Source organism: Passer montanus, unplaced genomic scaffold (genome assembly GCF_014805655.1).
Source record: "Passer montanus isolate IOZ18808 unplaced genomic scaffold, ASM1480565v1 scaffold129, whole genome shotgun sequence".
In the NCBI taxonomy this organism is placed as follows: domain Eukaryota; kingdom Metazoa; phylum Chordata; class Aves; order Passeriformes; family Passeridae; genus Passer; species Passer montanus.
Genome location: NW_024359721.1, coordinates 101614 through 117678, shown reverse-complemented (window position 1 = coordinate 117678; position 16065 = coordinate 101614). Strand labels below are relative to the sequence as shown.

Sequence of the window (16065 nt, the reverse complement as noted above, 5' to 3'; positions counted from 1 at the left end):
CCGGCATTTCAGAAATACTGAATGCAGACAAAAAACCATACCAAAATCCAACATGTGCAATCACCTTCATGTACAATTCCTGTACTCTATATAATTTTCAAAGCTAGCAAATTAATGATTTGCAGAAAACAGAAAGAATCAATGTTTTCAGTATTGTTTTTGCATCCTTAAATTAGAAACTCCCTTTCCAGTTCTCATAGAATTTATTTATGCATTTGTTTTGATTTACCAACACACTATTCAGTTACCTTCTGGTTTTAAATTTTGTTTTAGCATGTAAAACTGTTAACACCTAGTGAAACTGGCTATTGATGGTCATAGTATACCTTCAGTGATGTGCAAATCCATTTTTTTTCTTAGCCATGATATGCGTGGAATGCAGTGACAGGATGCCAGAAATGCACGTATTTACATCTTGACTTTATGTTTCATATTTTCATAGGTTTTTAAATACATAGTAAAATCGTATTAGTCCAAAATAATAAAAAATGTTATAGAATATAATCTGAAAGTAAATAGGTAAGAAATTTTACTTCAGTATATATCAGCTATTCTGATATATACTGATGTTGCACAATTTTAATCATTGCTGGGGGAATTAAAAAAAAAAAAAAGAAATTATGTGTGAAACAAGCACTTTCCTAATAAGCTAATTTCACCTGGTATTTAGTCATTTCAGACACCCATTCCAAACCCCACAATGCTAATGCCACCTGGAAATAGCCAAAACAAAGAAATCGGCTTCCATGGTCTACAAGTTTTGCTTGTCCTCTCTAAATAAAACCAGACAGATGGCTCAGTCTTTGGAAATCATGTGAAAACATCTGCGGTAGGGAATTTGGAACAAAATATATGCAAAAAATTAATAGATCTACCAAAACCTAGTACTGAAAGTAGTATGTGAAAAGGCAGCCTCCCAGTGTGTTTCCTCCCAGTACAGACAGCATATACAGCAGGGTCCAAACTAGGCTCATTCCTGGGGTTTGGCTTTATTCAAAAGAAACCAGTGTAAAGGTAGCAAAGCTTGGGTCAGGTCTCTTTCCCCAGACTTGGCTGCTCATAAAACAACTTATTAGGACTCCCAAGTGTTTGCTGCAGGTTTTCAGTCTCTCTCAAAATTTTGCTACCAAGTCCTCTGTCATCTTTCTCCCTTGGGTGACTGTCACCCAGTCCTAGGACATAATAACAGGGAGGGCATTGTCCCACCCAGGAGGGATGCTCTGAATACTTGAAAGATGGTCTTGTGAAAAGAGCTGCAAAATAGAAGCTCATCCCCTCACTATTTCTCTCGTCTATCCCAGGAGGGATGGAGGTTGCCAACTTGCCATACTGTGGTTGTAGTTAAAATTCAGCTGAAGCACATAAGTATGACTTTACAGAGGGAATAAAATTGCACAAGTGCTCCTGTAAGAAGTATTTGACCTGCCGCCTATGGCTTTTAATACATGCCATTCCAGTCAAGGTTGTTCAATGCCTGGAGATATTGGGAGGAGGAGGAGGAGAAGAACAGAGGGGTAACATGAGAAGTGGCAACATGGACTTCAGTCGGGATTAACAGCCACAGAAAGAGGTGCTGGGAGAGGATCAGTTACCAATAGTTACTGATGGCTTAGCTGCAGTTTTTACTGCAGTGGTTTTATCCTTATTTGAGGTAAAACTAGCATAAGCATGTTCAGCTGTACTGACATCACATCTTCATTTTTCCATGCAGGTGTAGCCTGTAAATGTAAAGCCACTCCAAAATCTTTGTTGCTATGATCTTCAACAGACTATGGAGAAAAACATACTGCTTAGTGACTAATGTAGCACAAATTCCTTGTAGCCCTAGTTACATAAACTACCATTTAAAAGACACAATTTAGTTATGAAGTGCACGTTAAAAGCTGCTCTCTCCTTGAAGCGTATATTGAATTTCCCCTAAAGATTGTTTACAAGATCAGTTAGAAAGAAACTTTAAAGAAGCTTTTGAGCATTTCAGCCTATGGCTGCACCTTCTTTTTAGCCCCACAGCAAAGCATTTGGGATTATCCCAGGAGTCTGGGGGTGAGTGAGTTAGCTAAGAGAGTGGCTCGGTAGGGAAAATGTGCTGGGGATGGGCTGTGGACTGGGCAGGAAGGGGAAGCTGCCCCACACGTGACTGGGGGTTACAGCACACATTGAGCAGAGCGTGTTCCCTGGTGACAGACACTTCCTCACTGTGCTCACTACACCACCGTCACTTCACGGGACTACAAAGGGCATTTGAATTCTTCCTGTTTGTTTGTCCCAGCACATGACAGTGAAGAATGAACTGTCTTCCAATCTAAACGACCAAGGGAACAAACACATTTGGGAGAGATTTGTTCAACTGATATTAAACGTTAAATATTACCTTTACTGTGCAGTAATTGTTCACTGAGAAATCTCTTTTCAGGCTGTAAATAATGGTTTATATTATCACTGTATTATTCACTTTCAGGAAGCACATGTTTTGCAGAACAAAGGTAGATCCATATCCCCTGCCTTTAAAAAACTTTCAGAAAACAAACCTGAAAAATTACATTAAGTTTCCTATGCTTTAAATCCTGACGTTTAAAACATAGGCCAGAGAGATTTGTCGATTTTAGAGGCACTTGCAGTTTGTGGCTATAAAGCTGCAAAAGATATCAGCTGAGACTTCTGCAGGCTGCACGGGAAGAGCTTTTCAAAGCTCTGTACTGCCAGAGTTCACGCCTCTGTGCAATAGCACATTATCCGGGAAGCACTGCTTCTGCTCAACTCTTTAATGTTTTTCCAGAAAGAGAAGCACATTAGCTCAGCATCTCTCTGCCATGGTCCCATTGCTAAAAATTGGAGTTTTCGAACAAGCAATGCTGAGTGAGGGAACTGGCATTCCTCTACAGTATGTCTTTATCTCAGTTCCCAGCATTTAACTGGAATCATAATAGTCAGTCTTATTTGCTTCCCATTCTGTCACAGGGCTCTGAAATCATGGTATCAGCTGCATGCCTCAGTGATATGAAAACTGCTTTACAGCTCTGCACCCTTTGCCTTGGACAGGAAACTGCTGCTCTCAAATTGTCCATGACAGATCCAGAGGCTACTGCTGGCATGATGTCTCACTGGCACTGGAGGATAATTTGGGTCATCCCATGAACCTAATGCCTTGATGGGCAACAAACCCAAAATGCAGTAGTTGCTGCTCTAGATCATGCTGCCTCTGCCACCATGCAAGGGATACTGGCACCAACAAAATCAACATCTATCCTGTAATGAGAACTAGCCTGACTATTAGCAGCTCTAATACCTGAAATTACCTGAAATCCCTTTGGAGTTGGTACGGAAAAGAAATTACATGTAGTATTTACATTCAGGAACTGTCCTGCCAGGAACAATTCCTGACTTTCCTTCCCACTGCACCAGCAAGATTAGCACTGAATCCACACAGAAAAAAACACTGAAGACAGTGAGGGTAGTATGTAAGTATATCTATCTGCAGAAATTGCAGACTATGTGTAGAAGGAAGTTTCTTCCCTTTTACTATTTAACTACTTTTATTTGCTGAGTCTCAAAGTAGTAGTTACTGCTTTGAGATATTGTTGAAATACTACTCAAAGCCTGTTTCATAGAAACCAGAATACTTACAAGAAGATCACTGAAGGGGCAAAAGTGATAAAGTAATTATCTGTAGAACTGGGTTTAAAACCAACCAGATGGTACCAAAGAAAAGGCAAGAATGCTTTGAAGAATAAATCTGAGTGCTGATTCTTCTACTTAAGAGAATTTACACTGATAATGAGCAGTATCAGAGATAATGAATTCATGAAAAATAATCTTGTATTTCAAGCCTTGTCTTTCTCAAAGCTGACTAATGTTTGCTGCTGAAATCTGAAGTGCTGGAAGCATGCGTGTACAAGAATATACTTTGAAACCTAGGAACTCAGTGTATAAAGCCACTTTACTCAGGATTGATGAAGATATTTTCTCTGCTCACTGCCATATAATGTACATGTTTCTAAACATCCATCTGCATTTGTTCTGTTTCTCTGACAGTCACTGCCTTTTAATGCTTTCTGTCCTCAATGGAAGAATCAAGTTTAAGATACAGGCTTCAGTGTTGCTTATTCTGATGTTATTATTGCCTTATCTCCTGTAATATGAATTTACAGAAGACTGTGTTTTTTGAAAACAGATTATTTCTATTCAAATTTTTATTTTAGTAAGGCACTAGAAATATAGCTTTTATACTGTATACTTCCAATATTTAAGATCTCTCTTTGCTATGTTGAAAACAGGCACTGTAGAATGACGGAAGTATTTCCCCTAAGAAGAGTTCAACTTGCCTAGTCTCTAATCCTGTAATTACTTTTGCATGTATTAAGAGTAAAAACAATTCCCTTGTAGTCACATGGAGAAAGATATGCTGAACCATGGCCTTTGCTATATAGCCCAGTTTGTAGAGATACTCCAATAAGCCACAAATTATAGCAGTCCTTTTTTTCATACTTAAATGAGTATTGTATCAACACAAAAGGTTTTTACAGGAAAACACTTTTCCCCCCTAAGTATTATCTGTCTAAACATAACATGAAAGAACATTTTAACCATCCACTCAGTAAATACTGACTTAGCTTTTAGCCAAGCTTTTACTCCAAGTTAAAAAAAAAAATCAAGGTATGAATGCCTATTGACTAAACTACCAAACTCAGTGGCAAAATTTGTACTGACTTTGGAGTAGATGAGGATTTCAAATAGACATTTATGTGTGTAGCATGGGCTAGTTCTGGTAATTTGGAGCCTTATAGGTCACTAACAGATTTTAAAAAACCCATAAACTCAGCCGTGCAGAATTATCAGAAATTGCTTAGACTGCCACACAACTTTTTTAGCTTTCCAGTCACACACACCTTTTCTGACTGCTCTTCCTGTTAAATAAATAAACAAACTATAAAGAAAATGTAGAAAATACTAACTAGCACCCATGTAGATTTTGTGAAGCTTGCATATAAAAATAATATATAATAAAATACTTTTTCTCAGTCCTCACTCAAGCAGAGCTGGCACCAAGGATGAAGAATAAAATGATTAATCCATTTTTCTTTAGAAAGTTGATGAAAGTCCTTTTCATTAATTTTATATATTTCTGTTAATGGTTTAAACAGAACATTCTAAAACAGTTTACATTTCTGCTGTTTTGGGTTGCACATACTGTCTTGCACTTTATAAAGTGCTTTTATTAATACTGCAGTAAATCCCATGCAGTTGTTACTCAGTGGGCTTTGGCCACTCTATTCCCCTCCTCCGTTTTGTGTCTCAGTTGTAAATTGATTGGGAAATACTCTGTTTCATATTTCCCCACTCTTGGCATACAACATCTTTAGTTTCAAAAGAAATAGAAAAGCTAAAAAGGCAACAGGTAGGTAGTACAGCAGATGCCTCCATCTCCAGTTAAACTTGCTCAGAGTAACAAGCAGTAAGATTGTATTTTTTCTGCAGAGTGCAGGTGGAGAGGCTGTGAGTGAAAATAAATTTCCGAACACAGACTCCAGCACAGGATCAGTGGAAACTACTGCCAAACCACTACCATTTAAAGACCCAAACTTCATTGTAAGTATGTTATTTAACAATTTGAAATTTCAAACTTTTCCCACAAAAGACTTACTAGGATTCTATTTAACCATGTTCCTAGTGTAAATATTAAGAAAATAAGACTAATAGCCAAATAAAAGGTTGACAATTTTTAAGAAATTCATCTCAATTCATGTAACACTACGATCTAAAATGCACATTGTATTGTAGCATGAAAATGGCACTGGTCCAGAGGCAGAACTGTGCTATTAAATTCTGGAACAGAGTGAGGAAACCTGTTAGGTGCAGGTAAGTACGGAAATTTTATGAAACGATATCTCACAAACTACCACAGCTAGAGAGGAACAATTAATAGTGTGAATGTATGAATCCCATGTTCCAGTTCCTAGTTAAGGCAGGCTGCAAAGCAGATGACCTAGAAATTAGCCAGAGAGTCATTAGCAAATGGCATTTTGCTCCTTTTCTGGTCCCTGAAATTCTTAACAGATTTGTGGTGTCTTCTTCCAGTAATGGCTAGATTAAGAAGCAGAATGCTCTGTGCTCACTAGAAGTCTGGCTGGCCAACATTGTCATGTAAACACTGACAGCTGATGAAATGCAGGCTCCTAACACTCTGAGGGTTAAACTAGGAGAGAAGGTGAAGAAGATTAAATTAGTAACGCTGGGTTTGTTTTTGATATCTTTTTATCTTGCTGTGCCAAGGCCAACTCATTGGCACACTGTACAAATGCTTTCTAGACAAGCAAACCTCTCAGACTGCTGGTCCTAAGCCAGTACTTAGAAAGAAGGATTTTATCCCAGATTTCACTCTGCATGAACAAGATACAATATCCCACAGCACATAACGAGTAATCGGGCAATGCACAGCTCACTAAGCACAGGTTTGGCAGGGGGTATGAAATTAATCTCTGACATGTGAGTTGCTCTACATCTGCTTTGCAGACAACTTCAGTCATGAGAGGGGCGTTCAAATGACCGTGTACTTTGCTCACTAATCCTCCAGCAAGCACCAGCATCTTTGAGAAATGGGGCTTATTGCAAAAGCTCCTTTTGTGCCCAGAGGCATCTCATGTAGTTTCCACATAGGATTTAAATATCTGTGAAGCCCTGAGCTGATCCTTTAGTTCTTGGAGGGATGTCACCATTTCCAAAGAGGCAATACTAATGTCTGCATGCTTGAAATAATAATGAATGTACAGGGTCTTTGGCAACTGCTGCAGAAATAATAGGCAGTTATAATAAAAACCATGAAATTGTCCCCTCCAATACAGTAACTAATTTGAGAAGAAATGCATTGAGTGTTAATCAGCATTTCATTGGTGTGACCTGGTAGTAATAATTTGGATGGATTTTTGCATCTTTTCAGCCTAATTTGCCTTAAAAGGAAGAAAATAAATCAAATAATGTCTCTATCTCATATGTATGCCTAAGTTTGAACTATTAGCTCACTGCAGAGGATAAACTTAAGAGAAGAGAAGGAGGAAGAAATTACCTTTTCCTAAACTTTCTGATTGGAATTTACATCCTTTGGCAATGGGTGAGGGGAAAAAGACTTTCTGACACTTGTGTAGAGCAGTGGCTGCTGTAGAGCAGTAGCTCCACTTGTCCTAGCTCCAGCTTTCTCTGAACTTTGTTTGGTTCATATGTGCTTGGCAGTCGTTGCTTTTCATTGTTGGCTCCACTTGTCCTAGCTCCAGCTTTCTCTGAACTTTGGTTCATATGTGCTTGGCAGTCATTGCTTTTCATTGTAGTTGTGTGAGGTGATGCTCAGCCCCATTTTTAGGAGGCATAAGTTCATATAAAAACAGATTGGTTTTGAGAATACTGAACAAAAAATCATTATGCAGTGATTTGGGGGAAAATTCATGCAATGAATTTGAATTAGTAGTGTGGAAGAACATGTAGTTTCATCTCATGCTGTAGCAGTCTCTATTATGCAATGATCTTTAGATGACTAAGGTGTTACCCTAAGAGCAAATATTTGCTTCTGTCTTTTAAATCAGATATCCATCACCAAAACCCAGTATATCATCAACCCGTGAGCATATTTTCTGAATATATCTTAAGTCTACAAAAAAAAGCTTTCTCATTGAATCCTTCCTCCTCTCATCCTCATCAATTTAAGTGGTTAATTTATAAACATTCAAAGTGAAAGTGTGTTTATGGAACTTCACTGAGTTTCAATGAGACTCATGGGGCAAGTAGTAATTATTAACAGAAATAGCAACTTCTCAATTGTAAGAACATTTTCTTTTTCTGAAGTTGAGCTGTAAATCTGTGTCCTTTGATCATTTAGAAGTAGTACAGTATGTTGTGCAGCTTCTGTCTCTGGAGGGACATAAATAAATTACTCTGTAGCAATCACATTTGATAACGGCATCTGCCATAATAGTACCTGTGGCAAGCCTTCCATTAGCGTTCCTTTCAAAATGCAAAATTGTCTTGGCAGCCAACATTCTATTTATTACTCTTTTTCTATTATTCTGTCTCCTAGCCTTTGAAAGAAAAATAAAATTTCCAGAAAGTTTCTCAGTATTCATTACATTTTGCAAGATCAGTTGTGTTTTCTGCAGTCACGGATAATTTGTAAAAGAGCTGCACCTGTAATATGCCATAAAGAGGAGATAGAAAATTTAGCTGTATAATTACAATTTTAGAAACAACTTCATAGAATAACTTCTAATACGATAGGAAGTACATACAGAATCCTGTAATCTCAGGCTAAGCCTAACAACATTGATTTTCTGTTTCCATGTAAAAAACAGATTTTAATTTCCTTCAGTTAATGGGAAACATAGAAGCTTTGACACAGTCCAAAAAGCTTTGTTTTTGCTTGCAGCCAAGATTAAAGTGTACAGTATAGTAGTCTGCTAGTGAAATAAGTGAGAATAACAAATGGTTCATGACAAGATGAGACATATCAGAAAGACTATGAAATATAAGTGTCATGCTCTGAAATAGTATTCTTTATTTATTTTTTTCTCTAACACCATATTTTTAATTCTAGCACTCCGGCATTGGTGGAGCAGCAGCTGGCAAGAAGAACAGAACATGGAAGAACCTAAAACAAATTCTTGCTTCTGAAAGGGCATTGCCATGGCAACTAAATGATCCTAGCTGTAAGCTGCTTAGACGCTTTGCATGTATTTATAAATAATAGAATCCACACAAATAACTTTCTTTAAAACTAACCTAAATTATTTCATCAGTGCATGCAGTATCCTGCTTGGACAGGGTCCAGTAGTACATTTAAGATTTCTCCAATCATACTCATCAGCCCCAAGTGGAAAGTAGGGGGAAGCAAATAATTTGGAGTATCATGGCAAAGTTCAAATACATTTTGGGGGAGAGTTTAATAAGGGAAAAAATATTTATCCAAACCAAGTCAGAAACTCTTGTTCCCACGAGATTTTTCTCACCTTTTCACTGGTTAGGCACCTCTTCTTCTGTGTACAGTCCAGAGGTGTTTTGGTGGGTGGCTGCTGCTTGATTAGCTATATTTGAGTACTTTTCAAGTAGTTTCTGCTAAGCCACATACCTGCAGTAGCTTAGATTTCAGACCAAGCTTCCTATCCAGCTCCTTATCCTAGATTCTTGGGAGATTTAAATCCTACATCCTCTCTTTAGTGCAGCACAGCTGAAACTACACTATTAGCAGTGCTGATTAGCAGTCCTAGCTGGTTACATCCACGGGAGGAGCAGAGTTACAGTAGTTGTCTTAATCTAGATATTCTTCAAGTCTACTTGTAAAGTAGGATACTATTGAACGTAGCTGCTGGCGGAATGCAATCCTGAAATTTTACTTAGGCAAGTGGAGGCATTTCAAAACTGAGCATATGCATACACTTTTTGTCAGACTTGGTGCTTTATCCAAAAATAGCTTGCCGTTTTTTGAAGTGTTTTAGATGCAACTGTTACAGAAAAATGCAGACTGCTGTGTGTTCCTGGCCATTGTAACTGACAATCTGCTGATGTTGCTATTTCTACTATGCTCTGTTTGCAACCAGAAATTTACAGTATTTTTTTATAAGAAGGAGGGAAAAGAAATTCAGTTTCATATTTAAAACCAGCTGTCTGTGGCATTAGGGTCTTTTGAATTATGAGATGATGGGTTAGAAATTTGATATAGATGGGGTGTTTGAATTGAACATAGCATCTGAATGAATTGAAAGGGAGATCAGGAAAGTGGAAAGAAATCATTCAGGTGCAAGATATTTTTGTAAACATCCAAAATTGAGGATTTAACTACTTAAGCATACCAACTGTATCTTAAAAAATGTTTATGAATGATAATTGCTATCTAAAGGGCACCAAAGAACAGCAATTTCCAACCCTCAGTTTAAACATTCAGACAATTTTCTAGGTCATTGACTGGGCTTAAAGTGGTACATGCTTAAAGATTTAACTGATTTAAAAGATTACTTTGCTTTTGTGGATTATAGTATTTCAGAGCTGCAATCTTGAGCAATGTTTCACGGTCTTAACATACAGTATGCATTTGATAATGGTTATTCTTTGCACGTGACTGACTGCAAGGGAATTCATTAAGACTTGGAAGAAATTGACACATTTTAAATGTCTCTGGCATTTTCCTTTTGGGGAGGGCAGTTCTGCTTGCTGAAATTTATTAATAGATGAGCAGGATCAGGCTGTGATTTACATGCTAACAGGCTAAATGTTTTCAGAGGTGATTCTGCTTCATATTTCTTTGCCTTAATGTTGCTAGTTAATAGAGACCTCAGAGAGAAGGTTTATGTTCTAGAATATATATATAAGAGACACTGAGTTTATTCCTTTGTTTCTTTCCAGATTTTAATATTGATGCTCCTCCTTCTTTTAAACCTGCTAAGAAATACTCAGACATCTCAGGACTTCCAGTAAGTATTTTTTTTCCTCCTCAAAATTGACATCTCAACTTCCACAATGAAATAGTGCTGGTGCCTTGTTTATGAAGTTCCTATTCAGACTTGGGCTTAATAATTATCCAGTGATTTAGGACCAAACCCCAAATACTTCTCACTATGTCACAAAATCCTTAGGTTATTAATAGATGTCAGGACAGACTAACTGTGACTGTCCTGCCAAGTAACTCCTATGACACCTTTTTCTCACCTGTAGAATCTACATTGGTGCCCATCATTTCTAATTCTTAAGATAGCTGCAGGGAAAGCTGGTAGTCCACAATCTCCGTAACTGTTGACTTTGCCAAGGTATACCCACACTGACTGAAACTTTCCATGCTGTTTGCCTGATGTGGATTTATTTCATCGTAGCTTGTAGAGGAAGTTTTTAAAAGATGGCTCAGCAATTTTCAGTAATGAGATTAGGCAAAATTTTATTGTTTGTCCTCTTTTCCACCAGGTTAAAAAAAAAACAAACCCAACCTTGTTATCATTGCTCTCAAACTTTGCCTCAAACAAATCAGCCTGAAACAGACACTTGGCATAGACTGTTGAGAATTTCAGATACCCCTGTGCTTCAGAGCTGGAAGTTAGAGTTTGGCAGATGTATAGCCTGTGTATCACAGATGGGCTCTTTTATGTGTTTTTGTTAAAGAAAGAGGAGAAAGGGAAAAAAAAAACCAACCACATTTGACTTAGATACAGTTTGCACATGCTCCAGTAAGTCTTGGTAGTTACAATTTGGTGCCTGAATTCCCCAAAGATTCTGTTGGCACAAAACAGAAGTAAAATCATTGAATTCTGCCCAACAAAAATTTTGTATCTCCTGTTGAAACTGTTCCTCTGTTACATGAATAATTTTACTTACAACAAAATGGGTATTAGTAACAGCATATCTTTTCAGTTTTTCACCTTTAAATGACAGTGATTTATTTTGCAAAAGTCTGTGCATTTCTTACAACTGAATGGGAATGTTGTATTTTGGAAAAAAAATGCTTAAGTAATGGTTACACTAAATAGATACACTAATGAAAACTTCATAATGTCTCAGAGCTTTGCACAGAATTTCTGCATCTCTTCCCCTAGCTTAATCTGCTTCTCACCCATAGGGCACTAGCACACCTTCACAGGCTTGATACTCCCTCCTGGACATGTGCACTGAATTAGGCAAAAAGTCCTCAATAGGACAGAAAATGGGTGAGCACTTAACTAAGGGCTGCCTTATAGTGGATATTTAGTGTAAGGCATCAAAGAATAGCTATAGCTCCAACTGAAATCCTGCACATCCTAGCATTTGATCTTGATTTGGTAGCATATATTTTCTTAGACTTTGTTTTTTAAGTTACGCATTTAAATGAGGCACCTAGGAGGTGGCATGTGTCCAGCCTGTGCCTCTGAATGTGGTTTGGAAAGGGAGTGAGTTGCTCAGATAAGGCTGGTAACCCTTGGTGTTCAAGAGGAAGTGGAAAAGCAACATCTCCCTCACAGATGAACTGGCAGAGAGCAAAAGGAAGAGAATGCTCACAAACCCAGGGAAGGTAATTCTCTCCAGCCAGGTAGACTCCTGCCCCATCTCCAAGGAACCAGATAATGCTTTCCAGCACTAACCTTTGATGTATTTCAAAACTAATCAGTCATTGCACCTATAGTGAGCTGATGATGCAGGGTATGGATGAGAGTGGAGACCACATCCCTATGAGCTAAAGGTCAGTTAAACCGTAGGAAATTCTCTCAGTTCCTCAGCTTTTCTTTACCAGCACTACTTTTCCGTCAGCGATTTATGTACTGTAACTATTCTAGCTTAGTATAGATACTCTATAGAAATCCATTCAGTGCTGCTTTTGTTTTCTTCTCTTTCCACTTTTTTCCCCTTAATTTTCCATCCTCTAATTGCATTGTGAGTCAAGTTTCCTATTTTACCTGGCCTGCAAGGTTTCTCCAGACTATGATAAAATTACCACACTTAAAAAAACCCTTTTGTTATTAAAATAGCTGAGACAGTGTGTCCTTTAAATTGCTAGGCTAGAAATGTTTCATAAGAAGCACTAAATATGCTTTCAAGATCATGTCCTAGTAGGAGCATATGTGGGACAATGGAATATTGTAGAAATGTAGTATGAGAAAAATGCCCCTGTATTTTCTGTGTAAAATATAAAAGCATTTGTGTAAGAATATATTTTCTGTGGGAATGCTGGATTCCCCTTGAGGGGGAAAAAGAATTCCTTAGCATTACCCATTTAGGGAAGAATTAAATTGTCTACTAGGTACAGAAAGAGAAGTGTATTAAAACATTCTCAATCAGCATACTTGCTCTTATATTAGATGCCACAATTAAATTCGACTGATCCCCTTCTCTTTCTGTGTGTAGCAGAAATGGAATTAAATTTACCAATGGTCTCAGCAGAACAGCCAATTTATATTTGTAAGGCAGCCTAGAATTCTAAAGCTATTATATACTGTATTGACACTGCAAAATAAACCTATTATTTCCAAACTTGCAAAATGAGTATTTAGATATTTTAACATTCAAAACAGAGTAATTTATTGTAAAGCAGATTAAAAAAAAAAAAAAACAAACAAAAAAAACCCAAACCCTCAAATGTTTCTATTTCTCTTCCTTTTCTGAAAATGGATCAGACCTGTTACTATAGAAACAGATTGAGATACCTCATTTATTGTATTTTAAGAGCATGTCTCCATGGCCTTTGATTTAGTTTTTAAACATGACAGAGTTTTTTATTTGCAAATTCATCTTAATTTAATATTCTTATCTCTAATTATTGCTGGAGTATTGGTAAAGTTTGTTTTCAGGCTGAAGTCATGGCACGAATGGCTGGTTACAATACATTAGTGTCTGCAAACAGTACAGCCCAATACATAGTACCAGAACAGTCAAGAGCTGCCATAATATTTTTAACCTAGATTGGTGCACAATACAAATTGCAGATATTGCTTGGTTACTCTATTACAGAATTATGCACATTTGAAGAGCAGTCTAATTGCTCAGCTTTTTCTTACATGAGGCCAGATGTAAAGAGTGAAATAAAAGTAAATTTATACCTGCTGTAAAAATTTAGACCTCCTAACGTTCTAACTTTGCCATTTGTTTGAAACTTAATTGATGGCTTGAACTGTTAGCTGACTACATTTAATTAACCTGGCAGCATTTCTTTGTAAAGAAAACAAAGCTACAAATAACACTAAATTTTCTAAGACCAAATGATTGGCTGGATTATTACCATGGTCAACAGGTGCTTTCCAACATAAAAATGTAGAGAGCTCTGCACTATAACTGTGTAGCATGGGGGACTGTTCCAGCTCTTCCTGGCCTTTCCTATTTTTAGTATCAATGTCTTGAGGGATCTCAACTGCCTGTGCCTTGCAGCCTGCCACCATCTCGTGCTAAAGAAAGGCACAAAAGACACCTTCAGAGCCTTGGCAGGCACTTGGTAATGCAGTGCTGAAATGGCAGGGATTGTCCTGGAGGCTGAGTGTGGAGAGGCAATGCCCTGATGCCTGCCTTCTCCCAGTGCAGCCTCCTGGCCTACCCCTGAGCTCAGCCAAGCTCCAGGTTTCTGTAGCAACAAGGAAGGGGAGAGGATAGAAGGAAACTGGCACCGCTCCCAGGCACCCAGGGTCCAAATATAGCAGAGGATACGAGCGTAGCTCAGGGTGAGCTGGCCAGGCTGCTATCCTGCAAGCAGGCATCTGGAGCAAACCACAATGCTGGGTTCAAATCTCTTATCAGTTCAGTCACAGAACCATAAGCTGAGACTCCCTAGCTTTAACAACCACTTTAAAGTAAATTAAAAGCTAAGTTGTATGCAGCAAGAGAAAGGCAGTCCAAAGCTATCAGAGCACCCATAACTCAGCCTCTTTGTGGGTAATTTATTGGCAACAGCCTGACTATTTGGAGAGCTGCCTTGAGAAAGACTGCACAAGGCACAGAGTTGCTAGGGTGAGTTTAGAGAGTTCAGGAATTTCTTTTGCACTGTGTTTTATAGGAAACTTACTTCAGCCCTCTGTTATGTTTAATGCATTTCTAATCTGATTTTATAGGGGGTCTGTTAACTTCTCATAAGTTCTCACATGAGGAGAAAGAAAAAAAGACAGACTTGTGGCCGCATGGTAGAACAGCAGTGCTGTTACTGGGAAGAGAAACTTACTGCTTTATGGTGTTGTAATTAAGATACTTATTTTACTATTATGGTTAGAAATTTTATTTGAATCATATTCTCTACTGTTTTTTTTTTTCAGGCAAATTACACAGATCCACAGAGCAAGCTAAGATTTAGTACTATCGAAGAATTTGCCTATATTCGGATGCTCCCTTCAGATGTGGTTACAGGATACCTGGCTCTAAGGAAAGCAACAAGTATTGTTTCCTGAACTGACTAAATATTCTTGTATATTACTTGTGAACAGATATATTCTTGTATATCATTTGGAGTATCGTGATGGAAACTGACTGTGGGACTGAGATTCTTTAAAACTACCCATGGATTTTTACATCTGGAAGTAGTTGATGATACAGGCATTTGAAGAACATATGGATTTAATTTTCACAAATGCTGATATTTGTTAGTTTGCCAATTTGTTAGCAATTTAGTTTGGTGAACAGAATAACTTAGACCATAAGGATATGTATCTGTACTAAAACATCTCATGTACTATAATTTATATTAATTTCTGTAAAGACAGGATTTCATCTCCACCCTGTATATTTTATGTACTATCCTGGCACAGAAGAAACTGTCATTTGATTTAAGGAAAAGGTAACAAGATATCCAAATGTCTAAACCTGCCTTACCAGATGTGCTTGCCACTTGGCTATGAAGTTTGTCCCATCTGTAAAATGAAACTAAAATAGCCAGCAAGTGATGCTGTTGTGATGACTTTTCAGGTTCTGTGGCACTGTGGAAATGAAGACACAAATGTTTGTATTTAATTAACTGCCATAAATAAAGTTGGACTCAAACTTGCTTGTAAAATACATTGCTTGTTACGTGTTCATCTGTGAACATGTGTAACAGGATCCAGTCAAATCACTGTGTAAATCTTAATCATGAGACTTTGCAGTTTTTGAGTGCTTCATTTCACCCTAAACATTCTTCTGCCTTTCCTAGTGATTACATTATTTGTCTTAATTAGTATGAAAAAAGTACTAATTTCTCAGTCTTTAAAAAAAAATGGTTAGAAGCAGGAGTTCCACTCTCCATTGGCATTCTGACACCCAGATGGCCTTCAGCAAGGCAAGACTTCTACATTAGAACACTGAACTTAGCACCATGAGACACCAAAAGAATACTTCAGAGCAACAGAATATTGTCATACTTTGGAAGAAGGAGACTGAAAGAAAGTTTGGACTCTTGCTGAGGGAATGGCTGACAGGTACATGCCTACAGACCAGCATAAGAATGACCATGAGTTCCTGAAACTTAAGTTTAGGGGCAAAGGGGCAGAGGGTTTTCTGCCCATTCTTTCTGTCCTCTTTCTTATGATATGCTACTGTCTTCCCACTTCTGAGTCTTTGTCCCAGCCTTAAACTCTTGCTAGGTTGTGATCTGGACTCCAAATTCAGGCGCAGCTGTTCCCA

General features: G+C 37.9%; 1 protein-coding gene across 2 annotated transcripts in view; it reads left to right on the top strand.

Moving 5' to 3' along the window:
- Positions 1-15464, top strand: part of INO80C (INO80 complex subunit C) — a 30261-nt gene extending 14797 nt beyond the window's left edge. The window contains exons 2-5 of one of the 2 annotated variants that reach the window (XM_039698712.1): positions 5476-5586; positions 8576-8687; positions 10378-10445; positions 14727-15464. In XM_039698712.1, the coding sequence (XP_039554646.1) occupies positions 5476-5586; positions 8576-8687; positions 10378-10445; positions 14727-14858 (423 nt within the window). In that variant the 3' untranslated portion in view covers positions 14859-15464. The remainder of the gene's footprint in view (positions 1-5475; positions 5587-8575; positions 8688-10377; positions 10446-14726) is intronic. The other variant, XM_039698714.1, reaches the window with a different exon arrangement.
- Positions 15465-16065: the final 601 nt, after the last annotated feature.